The 18,103-nt window shown below is 35.3% G+C and overlaps 1 protein-coding gene across 1 annotated transcript in view; it reads right to left on the bottom strand.

Annotated features, from left to right (window-relative positions):
* The window catches only part of RASA1 (RAS p21 protein activator 1), a 111,013-nt gene extending 93,188 nt beyond the window's left edge, over positions 1-17,825 (bottom strand). Inside the window, exon 1 of the mRNA XM_021710343.1 lies at positions 17,704-17,825. Within this exon, the coding sequence (XP_021566018.1) occupies positions 17,704-17,786 (83 nt within the window). The 5' untranslated portion in view covers positions 17,787-17,825. The remainder of the gene's footprint in view (positions 1-17,703) is intronic.
* Positions 17,826-18,103: the final 278 nt, after the last annotated feature.

Here is an 18,103-nt window from a genome sequence, read left to right as displayed (position 1 = left end):
TCCAGTCTGGGTGACAGAGTGAGACTCCAACTCAAAAAAAAAAAAGAAAAGAAAAGAAATGGACAGATCCAGTCAGCAGAAAATCTATAAGGATATAGGTGAACTCAGCAGCACTATCCATCACTTGGATAGAACTGACATCTACCGACTACTTCATTCAACAACTGCAGATTACACATTCTTTTCAAGCTGACATAAAACATACACTGACATAGATAGACCACATTCCGGGCCATAATACACATCATAACACATTTACAAGTATAGAAATCATACAGTGTCTACTTTCAGACAACAAAGGAATTAGACTAGAAATCATTAACAAAAACATAGCTGGAAAATTCCAAAACACATGAAGATTATGCTACATACTTTTAAATAATACATGGATCAAAGAGGAACTGTTAAAAGCAATTTTAAAATATTTTAAACTAAATTCAAACGAAAATACACCTTATCAACACTTGTGGGATGCAGCAAAAGCAGCACTTAAAGAGGAAATAATAACTGAATGCACATATAAGAAAGATCTAATATCAATAGTCTAAGTTTCAACCAGGCAGCATGATGTGCACCTGTAGTCCCAGCTACTCAGAAGGATCATCTGAGTCCGGGAGTTCTGGGCTGGAGTATGCTATGTCAATATAGTGACCTCCTGGGCCATAAGGAGGAGTGAACCAGCTCAGGTTGAAAACAGAGCAATTCAAAACGCCAGTGATGATCAACAGTGGGATGACACCTAGGAACTGCCACGGCACTCTAGCCTGGGCAACAGAGCAAGATTCTCGTCTCTTAAAAATAAACAAATAAATAATGTTTTAAAAAGCAATAATCCAAATTTTACCTTAAGTGACCAGGAAAAAAAGAGCAAATTAAATCTAAAGTAAGCAGATGAAGAGAAATGTAAAAATTACAGCAGATATCAATGAAACTGAAAAACAGAAATCAATAGAGAAATTTAGCAAAACCAAAAGTTAGTTCTTTGAAAAGATCAATAAAACTGATAAGCCTCTAGGCAAGCTTAGAGAAAGAGAGGGAAATAAAATATTAATATTAGAAATGAAAGAGGGAATGTCACTACCAATTCAAAAGACATCACTACCAATCAAAAAGGAAAAGTCCACAAATTTGTAAACTTAGTGAAATAATTCCTTAAAAAAACATAATCTGCCAAAATTCACAAGGAAGAAACAGACAATCTGGATAAACCAATTTCTTAATATTAAAGAAACTAAATCAATAATTACTAACTTTCCAAAAGAGAAAGAGCAAGGCCCAGATAGGTTCACTGGTGAATTCTAGTAAACATTAAAGAATAAATTATACCAATTCTCTACAATCTCTTTCAGAGACAATGAAGCCAACATTACCCTACTTCCAAAACCAGACAAAGACATCACAAGAAAACTACAAACCAATTTCCCTCATGAACATAGATCCAAACATACTTAACAAAATATTAGCAAATCAAATCCAACAGTGTACAAAGAGAATTATACACCATGAGATTTATCAAGGCTGACTCAACATTTAAAAATTAATTAATATAATCAGTCACATATCAATAGGCTTAAGAAGAAAAATCTCACAATCATATTAATAGGTGCAGAAAAGCCACAGTAGAAAATACAACACCCACTCATGATTAAAATGCTCAGCAAACTAGAAATGGAGGAAGAACTTCCTCAACTTGATAAAGAACATCTACAAAAAAATTTACAGCTAACACTAGGCTTAATGGTAATAACCTCAAAGCTTTCCTACTAAGATGGAAAACAGTAAAAGGATGTCACCCTCACCACTTCTTTTCAACATCATACTTGAAGTCCTAGTGAACACAATGATACAAGAAAGAGAAATACAAGGTATACTGACTGGGAAGGAAGAAATAAAACTGTTTTATAGATCACAGACTTAAATGAAAAATGCAAAACTATGAAACTCTTAGAACTTAACACAGGAGAAAACCTAGATGACCTCAAGTATGACGATGAATTCTTAGATATTGCACAAAAGTCACAATCTATGAAAAAAATAATTGATAAGTTAGATTCCTTAAAATTAAAAACTTCTCTCTTCAAAAGACACTGCTGAAACAGCAGAAAGACAAGTCACAGACTGGGAGAAAAATATTTGCAAGACAAGATCTAATAAAGGGTTGTTATTCAAAAATATATGTTAAAACTCTTTTCTACAACTTGTCAAAACCCACAGAATGTACAACACCAAGAATAAAACCTAACATAAACTATAAATTTGGGGTGATAATGATGCAACAATGTAGGTCCATCATTTGTAACACATGACCACTGTGCTGGATGTCAATAGTGGGAAAGGGAGAGGAAATATGGGAACTCTGTACTTTGTCCTCAGTTTTGCTGTGAACCTAAAATGCTCTAAAAAAATGAAGTTTATTAATTTTTAAAACATCAACAGGGAAAAACAAACTCTCTTTGCACTCATCTAGAAGTATTCACTATTTTACTCAAACTGCATTCTTGTCAATTATACACCAACTTTGACCATTAAATCCAATGCCTTTTCTAATTTTGCATCCTCCTTGCCCTTACTGACTTGAAAAAGAAAGAAAATCACTGTAAAAACGTGATACACCCTGATTAAAAAATGGGCAAAAAACTTGACTAGATACCTCACCACAGAAAATATGTACATGAAAAATAAGCACATGAAAAGATGTTCAATATCATACGTGATCAGAAAATTGCAAGTTGAAACAAGATCTCACTATACACCTATTAGAATATCCAAAATCTAAAACACTGACAACATCAAATGCTGGTGAGAACATAGAGCAATAAGAACTTTCATTCGCTACTGATGGGAATGCAAAATGATGCAGTGATATGGAAAACAGTTTTGCAGTTTCTTTCAAAAACTAAACATACTTACTACATCTAGCAATTGGGTTTCTTGGTATTTACACAAATAAACTGGTACCTTATGCCACACAAAAACCTACATACAAGTGTTTATAGCAGCTTTATTCATAATTGCAAAAATCTAGAAGCAACCAAGATGTCCTTCAGTAGCTGGTTGTATAAACTGTGGTGCATTCAGACAAAGGAATGCTATTCAACATTAAAAAGAAATGAGCTATCCAGGCATGAAGAGACATGGAAGAATCCTAAATGCATATTACTAGGTGAAAGAAGAAAATGTGAAAAGGTTACATATGGTTTGATTCCATCTATGTGACATTTTGGAAAAGGCAAAACTATGGAGACAGTAAAAAGATTAGAAGCTGCTAGGAGTTAAGGCAACAGCCCCCAACCTTTCTGGCATCAGGGACTGGTTTTCTGGAAGACAGTGTTTCCACAGATAGGGGGTGGAGGGGGTGAATGTGGGGGAATGGGTATGCAGTCAACCCTCACTGCTAATGTTAATCTGGATGTACAGCCGCTCACCAGCTCTAGCATCGCTGCCACAACTCCACCTCAGATCATCAGGCATTAGATTCCCATTAGGAGAGGGCAACCTAGATGCTTCAGATGCAGTTCACAATAGGGTACCCAATCCTATGAGACTCTAACGCCATCACTGATCTGACAGCAGAGAGCTCAGGCGGTAATGCCAAGATGGGGAGCAGCTATAAATACAGACGAAGCTTTGCTGGCTCTCCCGCTGCTGCTCACCTCCTACTGTGTGGCCTGGTCCCTAATAGGTCACCAGGACCAGCTTATGGCCCAGAAGTTGGGGACCCTTGGGTTAAGGGGAGGGAAGGTTGAAGAGGCAGAGTACAAAAGCTCTTTAGGCAAGAAAACTTTTGTAGGATAACACAACAGAGGACACATGTCATTACACATTTGTGAAAACCCATATAATGTACAACACCAAGAATAAACCCTAATGTAAACTATATATTTGGGATGATAATGATGTGACAATGTAGGCCCATCAGTTGTAACACATGACCACTGTGCTGAATGTCAATAGTGGGAAAGGGAGAGGAAATATGGGAACTATGCATTTTCTCCTCAGTTTTGCTAAAACTGCTCTAAAGAAATTAAGTTAATTGATTTTTAAAAAACTGAACAAGGGAAACAAATTCTTTTTGCACTTATATAGAAGTATTCACTATTTTGCCCAAACTGCTTTCTTGTCAATTATACACCAACTTTAACTATTTAATCCGATGTCTTTTCTGATTTTGCCACCTCGTCTTTACTACCTTGAATTAAAAAAAAAAAAAAAAAAAAACACTGTAAAAACATAACACAACTGAGTAAAGTTGCAAGGCAAATGGGTTTCACCCATAATAAGCTACTTAACTTGCTAGCTAGCAAGAGAATTCATTAAGTACCAAATAGCTACCTACAGTGTCCTCTCCAGGGTGTGCAACTTAAACTCAGGTTAGTCAAGTTTTAAGACTTGACTATATCTAAGATAGTCAATCCGTTCTAATAAGTGACTAATAGAGAAACCACAAGGACAATTTATTAACAAAAAAGGCAGGCCTGTATATGTTTGCCTAGCTTAATCTCCCCCAACAAGCCTGCTGGGAAACCAATGAATAAATTTCAAAGAAATAACAAAAAAATTAACATTTTACCATATCACTGCAGGATAATAAATGATTCAGACAAAAATCATCAATGGATACTAAAACCACTGGGTACTTATTATTTATTTTAATTACAAAGGAAAAGGTACTTCTTATAATGGCAAAATCTGGTGGAACCACCTTAACCAAGTTCAAACTTGAGCACATCATCAATAAAACAACTGACCTCATGTGCCCCTGCATGATGCACTGAAAATTCATGATCTACGGAGTATTTATGCCAGTAATGGTTAACCTGAATCTAATTATGAGAAAACAATCAAATACAAATTGAGATACATTCTGCAAAACAACTGTCCTAAACTCTTCAAAAATGTTAATGTCACAAAAGAAATAAAAAGCCAAGGGAACTGTCTGGATTAAAGGACATTAAAAGGAACAAAACAATTAAATGCAATTCATTAAAGTAAACAGACATAAAGGACATTATAGGAACAATTCAGGATATCTGAATATTGTTAAATTCACTATATTTGGCTACGTAGACTATTTTCCTTATTCCCAGAAAACACATGGTGAAGTGTTTAAGTAGAAAAGGATAAGATTTCTGTAACTAGACCTCTGTAACTCTATGCACTCAGTTCATAGAGAAAGAAAACGATAAAATGTGGTGAAATTAAAGACAAAAGATGCACGGTTACTCAGTACAGTATTTTTACAATGTTTCTACAGATTTCAAGTTTTTCGACATAAAAACGTGTGATGAGTTTGCTTACTGAACATGCAATCTGGACAAAAGAATATTAATAGTTCATACCTAATAAAAACATTTACATAATAAAAAATAACTATCAGAAACAAACAAGTTTCATCCTTGGGCTAAAAAAGCTCACCCTCTTGACATAGATGATCACTGATAAGCTACCCCTAACAATAAAGCTCCATTTCCTATGAATCTATTATGACCAAGTCTTTTACTACAATCTCCATTATTTAAATAAGTCAGTATCACCAAGCAGTTTACTATCAGGTCTTGCTAATCACAAAGCTTCTGCATTCATCACAAGTTGCTTTAATTGCAACAGTATGGTTTAAATTCCTGAGAAAACACTTCTTTCCAAGTTTGTTTAATGGGATTGTTGTTGTTAAAAATAAACCTTTACTTTTGGTCATATCACCTTCAGTAATGTCTCAGCTGTATGAATATTCACAAGAATGAGAGAGAGTTTGTCATGTAATCCAAGTAGGGAAAAGAGTCTCCCAGACAAAACAAGCAAATGGAGAAACAAAATTGCTTCAGGTATATATATTTATGTGTATTTGTACGTATGTGTGTGCTGGGTCACAGATGCAAAATTTATTCATTTTAGTGGGTCCTGGTCAAAATTAGGTTTGACAACCACTACTCTCCATAAAGAAGACTCATGAAAAGTTTTCAAGAAACAGTATAGCATCTGTCTTTACAAGATTGCACTGAAACTAATATAAAGCAATTTTACAAATTGCTGGGAGTTTCAAATTTAACTTAGTTGTTTTTTACCAGTAATTCTTCTTTAAGTAGTGTTGAAAATAATTAAAATGAAAATATCACAAGTAATAATTAGGAGTATTTTTCATTAATTTTGGTTTCTTGTTTTAATTCAGACACACACACAAACTCTATGTCATGACGTTAAGAGGAATTTCTTAATTTTTATTTGGGTTGAAGCTAAAAAAAATTGAAAGCCATTAGCAAAGAGTGTTCTTAATTGGCTGAAGAAGAAATCAGGAATAAGAAGAAAATTAACACACAACTTCAATAGAAAGAAAGAGAAAATGAGGGTTTAAGTCAAAGGAGAGGTGATAAAAACAAAATGTTGGATTCTAAAGCAAGGAGGTATTACATAATTGCACAATCTTAGTAATTGGTTAGATTGGGGTGGAAGAGAAGAAAAAGAGGGGCAGACTGACTAAATCTTAAAAATAAAAACCTGTTTTGAAAAGTTGACAAGAGGTTTACATTCTGTAGATTCCACGTTTCTATTCAACAATGCACAAACCCTTATCATGGCACTCAAAGCATAACACAATGTGTCTCTTAGCTATTATATTTCAACTTTTCTTCTACTGCACTCTCTTGAAGGCCCTGTGCACTAGGCAGATAATACCATTTCCACGACAAATTAATATTTATTTATTAAAAGATACTATTTTTCCACAACTTTGCATTCTACAACTTTGTATAATTTCAAACATGAAGCTGTAGTGGTATATGTTATTTTATCATATTATATAGCCTGGAACCCTAAAAAAATGTCAAAACAAAAACATTAGATATTTCTTATTCATTTTTATTATTTCAAAAATGGGTTCATGATAAAAAAAGATTCTGATCTCCATGATCATAAAAGAGGAAGATATTCAGGATTTCTAATATTAACTGGAAGATGCAGTCCTCTGTTAACATGAGATTTGTGTTCCTTTCTTCCAAATCCCATTAGAAATAAATCAAATTTATGTAATGACAAAAACATATAAAAACAAACCATAGTTAACTTCTCTTTGATTGCCAGCAATGACAAGTATAGAGAATTCTTGCATGATTCTAAAGAACAACTAACATCTAACTGAAATTTTATTTCTCCTACCACCAGCAATAAGCATTGCAGTGTCCCTTAAATACTAAATATAGTAGCAATTCCACTCTACATACCTGGATTAGCTTTCTTTACTCACGAAGGAACTAAAAGAGTGTAAAATATTCCAAAACCCTCATATGGTCACTATTTAATCCAGTGATTAATAATTTCCTCTAAATTCATTCTTTGGCAGCCACTAAAACTCAACTGATGTGAGTAAGCAACTAAACTCATTATCTGCCTGTCTACCTATATAGGGTGAGCAGCCTAAGTGAGATAGTGTATGGAAGAATTCCTATATAATTCTTGCTCAACAAATGAGGAAGAAAGTTAACAATGATTTAGTTTAAAAAACACTACAGTTAAGTCCTCACTTAATGACATTCATAGGTTCTTAGAAAAGGCGACTTTAAGTGAAAAGATATATAGCTGGTCCTCAAATAACATCCTAGAGTTATAACATTAATGGAAAAAAAGTGGTTTCACTGGTTTCATTATATGTTGTTTCACTTAAAGTCATATTTTCCAAGAACCTATCAAAGACATTAGATAAGGACTTACTCTATTTCTTATAAAATAATTTTTTTAAAAAACCTGTCCACAAAAAGCCATTATTATTTCTCATTCAACCTTAACGAGGTATTTAAATACCCATAAGCAGATATATATACAGAGGTATCAAAGTGCATTTCTCTATGGCCAAGATAAGCTTCAGAATGCATGCATTTAAATATCTACAAATATGTACTGAACTAAATAAACACTATTAAATGCCTTAAAATGGCTATTAATCTCCTGATTCCTCCTCAAAGAACTTCAATCCCCTACTGAAGTAGCAAGGAACAAAAAGAGAAGAGGAAAATATATCGTGGTGGGTAACAGTAAAGATTTAGGAGTCAAAAGCTTGAATTTAAATCATTTGGTAGCTCCGTGACCTAGGAAAGTTAACTAAAACTCTCCACATCTCACTGTCCGCTTATGTAAAAGTTCTAGCTATTAACTATATGGGTGAGGGGGAGACATTTAGAGACATATTTTAGATACAAGTGATTCTTTTTCTTTGCATTTTCTAATTCCAAGTTTCCTACAGTAAAGATATATTAATCAGTCAGGAGAAAAGTGATTTTGTAAAAAAAATTATAAAGAAGCCAAAATGTCCAACATACACTTAAAACTCATCATCGGCCAGCCTCGGTGGCTCAGCTCATAATTCTAGCACTTTGGGAGGCCATGGTGAGTGGACTGCCTGAGCCCGAGGGTTCGAGACCAGTCCAGGCAACTTGGTGAGACCTCGTCTCTAAAATAAATCAAAAATTAGCCACGCATGGTAGCACGCGCCTACAGTTCCAGTTACTTGGAAGGCTGAGGTAGAAGGTTGGCTGGATCCCAGCAGGGCTGCACTCCAGTCTGGGTGATGAAGTGAGACTCCAACTCAATCAATCAATCAATCAATAAAACTCATCCATCATACAAAGAACCAAGAAAATCACAACTTGGATGAGAAAAAGACCATCAGCAGACGCTAACATTAATATGTATTCGATGTTGGAAAGATTTTTGAAAGATTTTATGGCAGTCATCATAAATGGCACTACAACAATCTATTCAAAATTGTTTAAATACATAGAAAAAAACAAGTCTTAGCAAAAAAGAGAAGTTGTAGAAACAACCGAATAGAAATTATAGAACTGAAAACTACAACAACAACAACAAACTTACTCATGGGAGGTGAGGAGATGTTAGTCAAAGGAAACAATTTCAGTTAAACAGGAAAAGTAAGTTCAAGAGATCTTGGTTTCTACAAAATAATTATATATTATATACCTGAAATTGCTAAGATTTTAAGTGTTCTCAACACAAAAAATGCTCAGTATGCCAGGTAATACATATGTTAAATAGCTTAATTTTGCCATGTATACATATTTCAAAACATATACCATACATACACACAATATGTCAATTTAAAAATTATTTTTAAAAAATATACCTGATAGGCCCAATAGCAGATGACAGAAGACAAAATCTGTGAACATGAGGACAGACAGACACATGTAGAATTTTTTAATCTGAATAGCAGAGAGAAAAATAACTGAAAAGAAAGTAACAAAATCTCAAGGACCTATGAGACAAGAACATAAAATCTAATTCTGTATCATTGGAGTCCTATAAAGAGAGGATAAAATTGAAGAAGTAGTCCAAAAAATACTGGCTGAAAACATCCAAATTCGGGAAAACCTACAGATTGAAGGAATGAGGAAACTTCAAATAGGTAAACAAACAGAAATTACACCTTAGCATACCACTATAAACTTCTGAAAACAAAGACAAAGAAAAAAATAATGAAAACAACCACAGAAAAAAGACACATTACCTATAGGGGAATACCAATTCAAGTTATAACAGATTTCTCATCTGAAACCAGAAAGGTCAGAAGAAAGTGGCACAAAATGTTTCATGTGCTGAAAGAAAAGAATTGTCAACCTTAAATTCTATATATGGTGAAACGATCTTTCAGAAATGATGCTCTCCATAAACAAAGGAAAACTAAGAAGAAACTGTCACTGGTAGACACACCCTTAAAGAATGGCTAAGGAAATTCTTCACATAATAAAAGAAGGAATCTCAAAACATCAAGAAAGAAGAAAACAATGGGTAAAGCAAAATACTGGTAAAAACAAAAAACTACCCTACTACTCCAGAGATTATAAAATAATAGTTGATGGTTGAAATAAAAATTATGTAAGCAACAAAAGAAAAAAACAGGTAAGCTGGAGTTTATCAAATTTAAAAGCTTTTGTGCAAAGGACACTATCAACAGAACAAAGAGTAGTCCATGGAAGAGGCAAAAATACTTACAAATCATATATGTGATAGGAAATTGAGATTCAGAATATATAAAGAATTCCCACAAATCAACAACAAAATCAAACAACCCAATTAAAAAATGGACAAAGGACTTGAAAAGATATTTTTCCAAAAGAGATATACAAAGGGCCAATAAGCACATGAAAAGATGCTGTCACCAATCTTAGAGAAATGCAAATAAAAACCAGAAATACCACTTCACATCCACTAGGATAGCTATTAACAAGAAAACAGAAAATCACAAGTGTCAGCAAGGAAATAGACTGCTTGTGGGACTGTAAAATTGTGTGGCCACTGTGGTACAATGGTATGAGGATTCCTCAAAAAATTAAAAACATAAACACCGTATGACACAGCAATTCTACCCTGTATATACCCAAAATGGCAATCAGATAAATATCTGTACACCATGTGTACATTACTCACAATAGCCAAAAGGTAGAAATCCAAATGTCTATCAAATGACAAATGGGTGAACAAAAGATAATATATACATACAATGGAATAGTAGCCTTAAAAAAGAAAATTCTGACACATAATGAGTTGTACCTACACAAAAAACTTAAGAGAGTTGAGGGGAATCTCTAGGTGTTTCCCTTAGCTTGAAACAGATGTATTAGAGAAAGGGAAATATATTATTATGTTTTTGTTTTTTAAGAGAGAGGGTCTCACTCTATCACCCAGGCTGAGGTGCAGTGCATAGCTCATGCATAGCTCACTGCAGCCTCAAACCCCTGGGCTCAAGTGATCCTCCTGTTTCAGTCTCTCAACTGAAACTACAGGCATTTTATTTATTTATTTATTTTTTTGCAGAAAGCAGGTCTTGCTATTTGTCCCAAATGGTCTTAAACTCCTGGCCTCAAGTGCTCCTCCTATCTCAGCCTCCCAAAACACTGCTCACTGAGAAAATAAATTTTTAAAGTAACTCTTATTATAAAACAATGAACACAATGAATACAGAAAATGTGCTGAAGTATTATCTCACCCACAGAATTTTCCATGGCTACCACGGTCATTTGTTGGATAGTCCCACACTATAATAGTCAGATATGCATTGAGACATGCTTTCCATCTTTCAACATATGTACAGATAAAAATCACTGAAAATAAAAGGCAAAGAAAGGCAAGTTTTTCTTTACTACCATAAGACAGGAATTAAGAGAATGAGGACCTTATTCTCAGGCAGATATATATTTAATCTGTTCCAAAATCATCCAAATCCATTTTTAAAGATGTAGAGTTACCTGTGTATTAGTCAGTTTGGGTTGCCATAACAAAACACCACAGTCTAGGTAGCTTAAACAGAAATTATTTTCACAGTTCTGTAGGCTGGTAAAAGAAATATAAAAGTGCTAGTGAGGTTAGTTTTGGTGAGGCCTCTCTCCCTTATAGAAGATCTTTTTGCTGTGTACTCACATGACCTTTTCTCTGTGCACAGAGATTCCTAATGTCTCTTCTTCTTATAAAGCTACCCATCCTATAGGATTTATGAACTGTCCTTATGAACTCATTTAACTTTAATTACACCTTAAAAGGTCCTATCTCTAAATACACTTGCATTGGGGGTGAAGTCTTTAACCTAAGAATTGGTGGGGGAGGCATAATTTGGTTCTAACATCCAGTGACTGCTAGTCCCAAAGCATATTAAGTTTTGTATGGGTACACATATAAATTGTGTGCATCCTATGTATTGGAAGGGGGAAGGGAGCAAGGCATAGAAAAACCATAGCATTTACATTAGAATTCTAGCTCTACCATTCAATTTTCTCAATAAAAATGAGGATGATATGTATTCTCACCATATAATTTTAAGAATAAAATAATCTATGGAAAATACTCAACAAAATAAATGATTAACAAATACTGAGTCTTTGCCTTCCAGTGCCCTCCAAAAAAAAGTATAAATATTACCCAAATCTCAACAGAGCTGAAAAATCAGAAATGGATTCTGTCCCAAGTGTTACCATTAACTAGCTATGTGAATTTAGCTAGGGTGTAGGACAGTGTGAAGTCAGCCACTCTCTCCAAGTTGACATTTGTACCTTGTCAGTGAGATGGTTCCCTCTATCCCTAAAATTCTATGTATCTATGCACATCATCTTGACCCTTAGTGAAGGGTCTGTCCTACAGATCTTAATTTGACTGCAACATCAAACAATGCTACAAAAGCTGAACTTTCTCTCTATACAATGCCCAAGAAAAGGCTTATGGTGTGAAAATTAAATATCAGGCTTTCATTTTTATACTTTCAACTCTTCCACAACTGTTCTCTAAATTTGAAAAACTTACCTGCATAATATGACTGTAGACTACTGTTATTTTATTTCTCTATCAGTAATGCCTCATCTTCCAAATAAATTGTACATTTTTTATATTTCTTTTTGTCCCCCTTAATGTTCATTGTTTTTCTCACTAGATCTCTTAATCACTAAAACTCCTAAAATCATCATACCCCAAATCATGTTGAGTTGTGATAAGACATATGTAGAACTTACCAATAAGTAGTATCTAATAACTATTTTTAACTGTAACCCAAAACTGAAATGTATTACAGGTCATTTTAACATACCTATCATACAAATACCTGTATGTTCAAATAATAACCAACATCCATGTTCAATATTTTTGGTTTTTAATTAAGATAATGGTAGTCAAAAAGTAACATCTATTGTGGGGACATCTGAATCATTTAATAAAATATGATGTATCATGTTGGGCCTAGGAGAAGAACTTCTAAGTTTTTGCCCTTTCTCCCACCCCATCTCTCACCACTAGTATTCTGGTATCGTCTGATATTACATGTAAATGAGTAATGCCTGTGGTATACTGTAGTATTCACAGGCCCTTTTATAGCCCCCCCATATTCAATGTATGCTGGGTCATGTCACTAGCACTGGCCGTTGAAACATCAGCAAGCACAGGGAACACAGAGGCCTGATAATTACTGGTTCATTGGGGCTTGAAAAACCGTCACAGAACACAGTTGGCTGCATGCTATGAAGCAGCCAGTTCAAGTGGAAGGGCTACATGACAGGACGGAAAGGGGGGAAAAGAGAGATGCCTAATTATCTAACAGCTGTTCCAGTCCTCCGAAGTGAGGCACCAGATCTGACTTAGGAAGACACCTTGGACATTACAGTCAAAAGATTACATGTGGAGCAGTCTCCATCAAGCCATACCCGAATTTTAGAATCAAGAGAAACAACACATGTAAACCAATTAGAACTGTTAGAGTAGGCAACCAAAGAAATGGCAGTTGTAATAACTGTTATTAATGACTATTAGAAAAAATGTATCCCCAAATGTACAGTTTTAAGTATTTGAGTGTTCTTTTTTTTTTTTTTTGAGTTGGAGTCTCACTCTTGTTGCCCAGGCTGGAGTGTAGTGGCAGGCTCACCACCACCGCAGCCTCGACCTGCTGGGCTCAGGTGATCCATCTGCCTCAGACTTCCAAGTGACTAGAACTACAGTAGCAGGCCACCACACCCGGCTAGAGTATTTTGGTGTTCTTAAAGATATTCTGCTCATATCCCTAACAGCCAGTAAAGATCAGAGTAAAGCAACCAAAAAGGACTACTCTTCATTTTCCCTTTCTTCTTCATAATTTGCAGCTGTACTTTTTTCTTTTTATCTTTGTCAATAATGTTTGCCTGGTTTCCTCAGAGCGGCTAATCAATGATCCACACCAATTCTAGCCTTTGGCTGTGCTCTATACCTGGACAACTACAGGGCACTTCAACCTCACTCCAGACCACAGGTAAATAATTAAGACCAGTAGAACAGACATTTCACTAAAGGTCAAAAGTTTATACTCATTTAATTCATAATTCTTTTTTACTTGATAGAATAATTAGGCAAAGGGCTTTAGAGTCAATAACCTTTTGCTCAGAAAATAAATTAAGCAGCAGAAAAAAAAATCTGCTACTATTTCTCAAAGAATTTACTAATCCTAATTATATAAATTTCTTGCTCTTTTAACTATGATCCTTTGCTCATTCATGACATTTATCTTAATCTAGACTCAACTATAACAATTGATTTACTTAACTTCCTACCAGATCTAAAACTCCCCTGGAAGAGTTTTTCTACTATCATACAAATACAGTAAAAATGAGAGTCCTGATCAGCAACAAGTGTCCACACTAATCCTTGTAATTCTCACCTCCATTTTTATGAACAATGACTCACCCATAGTTATAATACAATCAGCGACAACCTTAATGAATGTTACATGTTCTAACATTAGCCTTCAGCAACTATTTGACTTAATTAAGAACAATCTTATTTTTGTAGAGATAGTAAAATGGTTTTACTATTTACATTCCTTATTTCCTTTTCCTTAAAGTTTCAGGCTTGAGAAGCCTGCATATGAGGTTCAGGGAAAGATCTAGACCAGATGCCACGCAAATAATATACTATCAATATCAAGGCAAAGCAGGCCTAGTGGAGACTACAGCAAACTGGAGAGCTCAGTACCCACCTAAAAGGGCCAATCAATACTCAGCTCCAATAATCTACTTTCAAGCAGGATCGGTCACCAAGTACAGCCAAGTCCTGTAATTTTCCAAGAGATGCTAGGAAGTAAGACTTCTTAAATGTGAAGTCTTCCTATTTTTAAATGGCGGTAACTAATTACTAAACATTCCAAATACACCAAGAACAAGCAATATATGTCTATGGGTTGGATTCTCACCAAGGGTCACCTGCTATTGCAGGCTCACAGTTTTAGAAATCTCTCTATATAATTGAAAGTGCACTAGGGGTACAGTACTTCTTTATCGCTTACCCCACAGGAGAAAAAAATAATGAGAATCATGAAAAGCAGCTCCATAAACTTACAGAGCATACCAGTGATGAACTCCTTTAGCCTTTTCTCTCTCTTAAAAAATAAATGTTAGCAGTTTTAGATATAGAACCTTTTGTAAGAGGAAAAAAATGGGGGAGAATATTTTTTTCTTTTTAAAATTTTGTCCTCAAAATGTGCACAAAGGAAAATACGCAAATAAATGTAACAGTGCAAATTATACAAACTTTCCAGTCTTAACAAATGAAAATGCTCAGCAATAAACATGAGACTAATGATTCACTATGCACATAGAAAAACAAGGTACAAAATAAAACTAATAATATATTTGCCCTGGTCTATCTACCTATTATCACTTGACTCTCTCTTGATGAACAGCACAAAACTAGCTGAAAAAGACACTGAACTCCCTGACCAGGGAACCCCAGTCCAACAAACTACTTGTGGAATCAATCTTGTGACCCAAATCTCAATAAAACCATGCTACCAATAACTAAGATGACCAGTTACTAATAGTAAAATAATAATTTAGTCCAAGAACATTTCTTCAATACTTTTACAAAAGATTCATTATTTGACCAAGTATTTAAGGCTTTTTCCTTACATATAGAAATAAGAATTTGGCCAGGCTCGATGGCTCAGCCTGAAATCCCAGCACTTTGGGAGGGCGAAGCAAGTGGATAGCCTGAGCCCGTGGGTTCGAGACCAGTCCGGGCAACTGGGCAAGACCTCCTCTCTACAATAAATCAAAAATTAGCTGGGTATGGTAGCATGAACCTGTAGTTCTGGCTACTTGGAAGGCTGAGGCAGAAGGATCACCAGAGCCCACCCAGCAGGTCGACGCTGGGGTGGCCGTGAGCAGGTCACTACAATCCAGCCTGGGCAATGGAGTGAGACTCCAACTCAAAAAAAAAAAAATAGGAAAAGAATTTGTAAAGAACACTTGAATTTCACTTCTAAAATTGTTTAACCTACTACTGGAAGCTCTTATGAAGTTAAAAAAAAACCCGTAATATAATTAATCATGGTACGGTTGCCTCTGGAGTTCAAAACATTCCCTAAAATAATTATAATAAGGGAGACCCTAGATAAAAAGAATTAGTAGGCAATCTAGCGATAATAAAATATTATGGTTATTTGTGAGAGGAGGGGTATTTATTTATTGAACACTTACTATATGCCAGACACAGTGATGAATATATCAGGGTTCTCATTAAATATTTTAAAACAACCATAAGAGGAAGGTAGCATCATTATCCCCATTTTACAGATGGAGAAACTGACCTTTCCAAGATCACACAGCTAGTAAGTGGCAGAGTCAGGATTCCAACCCAAATCTTGTCTAACTTCAGAATTTGCACGCTTAACCACTACACTGTATTATTGCCTCCAGTGACTCTGGGTTGATATCTAAGATAAAAAAATAAAATAAAAAGAGAGGGAAATTTGTACTTCTCAGTGGCAAATTTGAAAAACACACTAGAAATGGAAGGTATGTTTTAAAACATGAACAAGTCTCATACACATAATCACACAATTATTTTTACTTCCAAATAAATATAAAGATGATGAAAATCTGACACAATGAGTTTATCACAAACACCATTTTTCCTAAGTATTCAATCATGTTTATTATTTATAATGTAATAGGAATACTTTGTACTTTCCCCTTAATTTTGCTGTGAACCTAAAACTACTCTAAAAAAGCCTACTTTAAAAAAAAAAATTTTGAATTACAATTTTCTAAATATGCTTAAGTCGATTCAGTTATAAATTGGCATAAGACTAGATTCTTTAAGCATGAAAAGTTGCATTTTGTTTATTTTAGCCAAAATACTAAGCAGTATAACCACAGTAGTGGGCACTTAATACTTAACTTTTTTTTTCAAAAGTAGTGCTGTAAAATTAGAATTTTTAACAATCCCAGAACACTCCCAGAAAGTTCTGCAATACACAGATATGCAATAAGTTGCAATATAATTAGACAAAAAACTTGAACTCTTTTGCAAAATGAATACAACGTTCCTATATCATGCTGGTATAAATGAGACTAACTTCACTTTTCCACCTTAAGTATCAACAGATGTAGCCTTAAGTCAAAAATAGATTAGTATCACAGAATATTTTCCTAATGAATTTAAGTCTCTTCTAAATCCTCTCAAAAGGCTTATCCGAAAATACTTTGAATTGTCCAGAGTGCCTGTCAACATATGAACCAAATCTTTTTTCCTAAAATTCTAAGGGTCAATTACAACAGATGTGAGAGATCTATAAAGCAAGTGTTGCCTGTAACCACTTCTCATCTCAATATTTCCTCTCACCAAGGTCCGCCTCTACAAACACACACCTAAGTTCACTTAAGAGAACAATTAAGGAGGAAAGGTTAACCTATGTGAGAAAAAAATAAATAAAAAAGTCACCTAACCTGTGCGTTCTGCAGGAAACTGTCAAAACTAATTTTCAAATAGAACACTGTAATGGCCACCAATAAAGAGTGCTGAAGGGAAGCACTATCCATCTTGTTTTGCTTCACAACTGCATTTCCAAAGTCTCAACTACAAAAGCCTTGCATGAATACAGACTGCTAAGTGGGAAGTTAAGGGCAGAAGACACAGACAGGATTGGAGCACGGGCCCCTTGCCGCACTTGTAATTCACAGAACTCCTTTCCTTTCTCTCTGACCTTTTCATACGTGATCCACAGGCTTTTCTGCATCACTGTGCTTTCAGTAGACAGAAGTTGGGATTTAAATGCAACAAAAGCATTCTGGCCAATGCATTTTTCAAATTATAGTAATGCAATATTCATTTAAACACTTAGGTTCAAAACTTCTCCCTAATCATCGGGGTCGATCAGAGCGCGCACACAGGTTCACACGGGCCGTGGGCCCCCACCTCAATTTGGAAGGAGGCAGAACTATATCCGGTTCTCCCGGGACACACATGTTTCCAAGCTTCCCATCGTAAAAACTTAACATCTTCCCAGAGGCGCAGCAAAGATAGGAAGACGCCAGGGAGGATGCCTGTAGGGAAGATGCGTGATCCAATTAGATTGCTACGCAGGAACCTGAAACTTCAGAACTTTTCAGAACAAATCCCAACAGAAAGGACAAAGCGTGTGTCACCCCTGGAGCCAGCGTCCCTAAACCCTGAACCGCACTCCCGACTTACTGGTTAGTTGGAGGAGCGGTCAGCGGGATGGCCACCTCTTCCTCCTCATATTCGGGTCCATCCAGAGAGTCACCTTCGTCCACCGTTCCCAGGCCCGCGCCCAACGGGGGCAGCTGAGGGGGAG

The sequence above is a fragment of the Carlito syrichta genome, unplaced genomic scaffold (genome assembly GCF_000164805.1).
Source record: "Carlito syrichta isolate Samal-C Ts95f unplaced genomic scaffold, Tarsius_syrichta-2.0.1 Scaffold288464, whole genome shotgun sequence".
Classification (NCBI taxonomy): Eukaryota; Metazoa; Chordata; class Mammalia; order Primates; family Tarsiidae; genus Carlito; species Carlito syrichta.
Note: the sequence above shows the minus strand (reverse complement) of the source record. Positions and strands in the feature narration are given on the sequence as shown.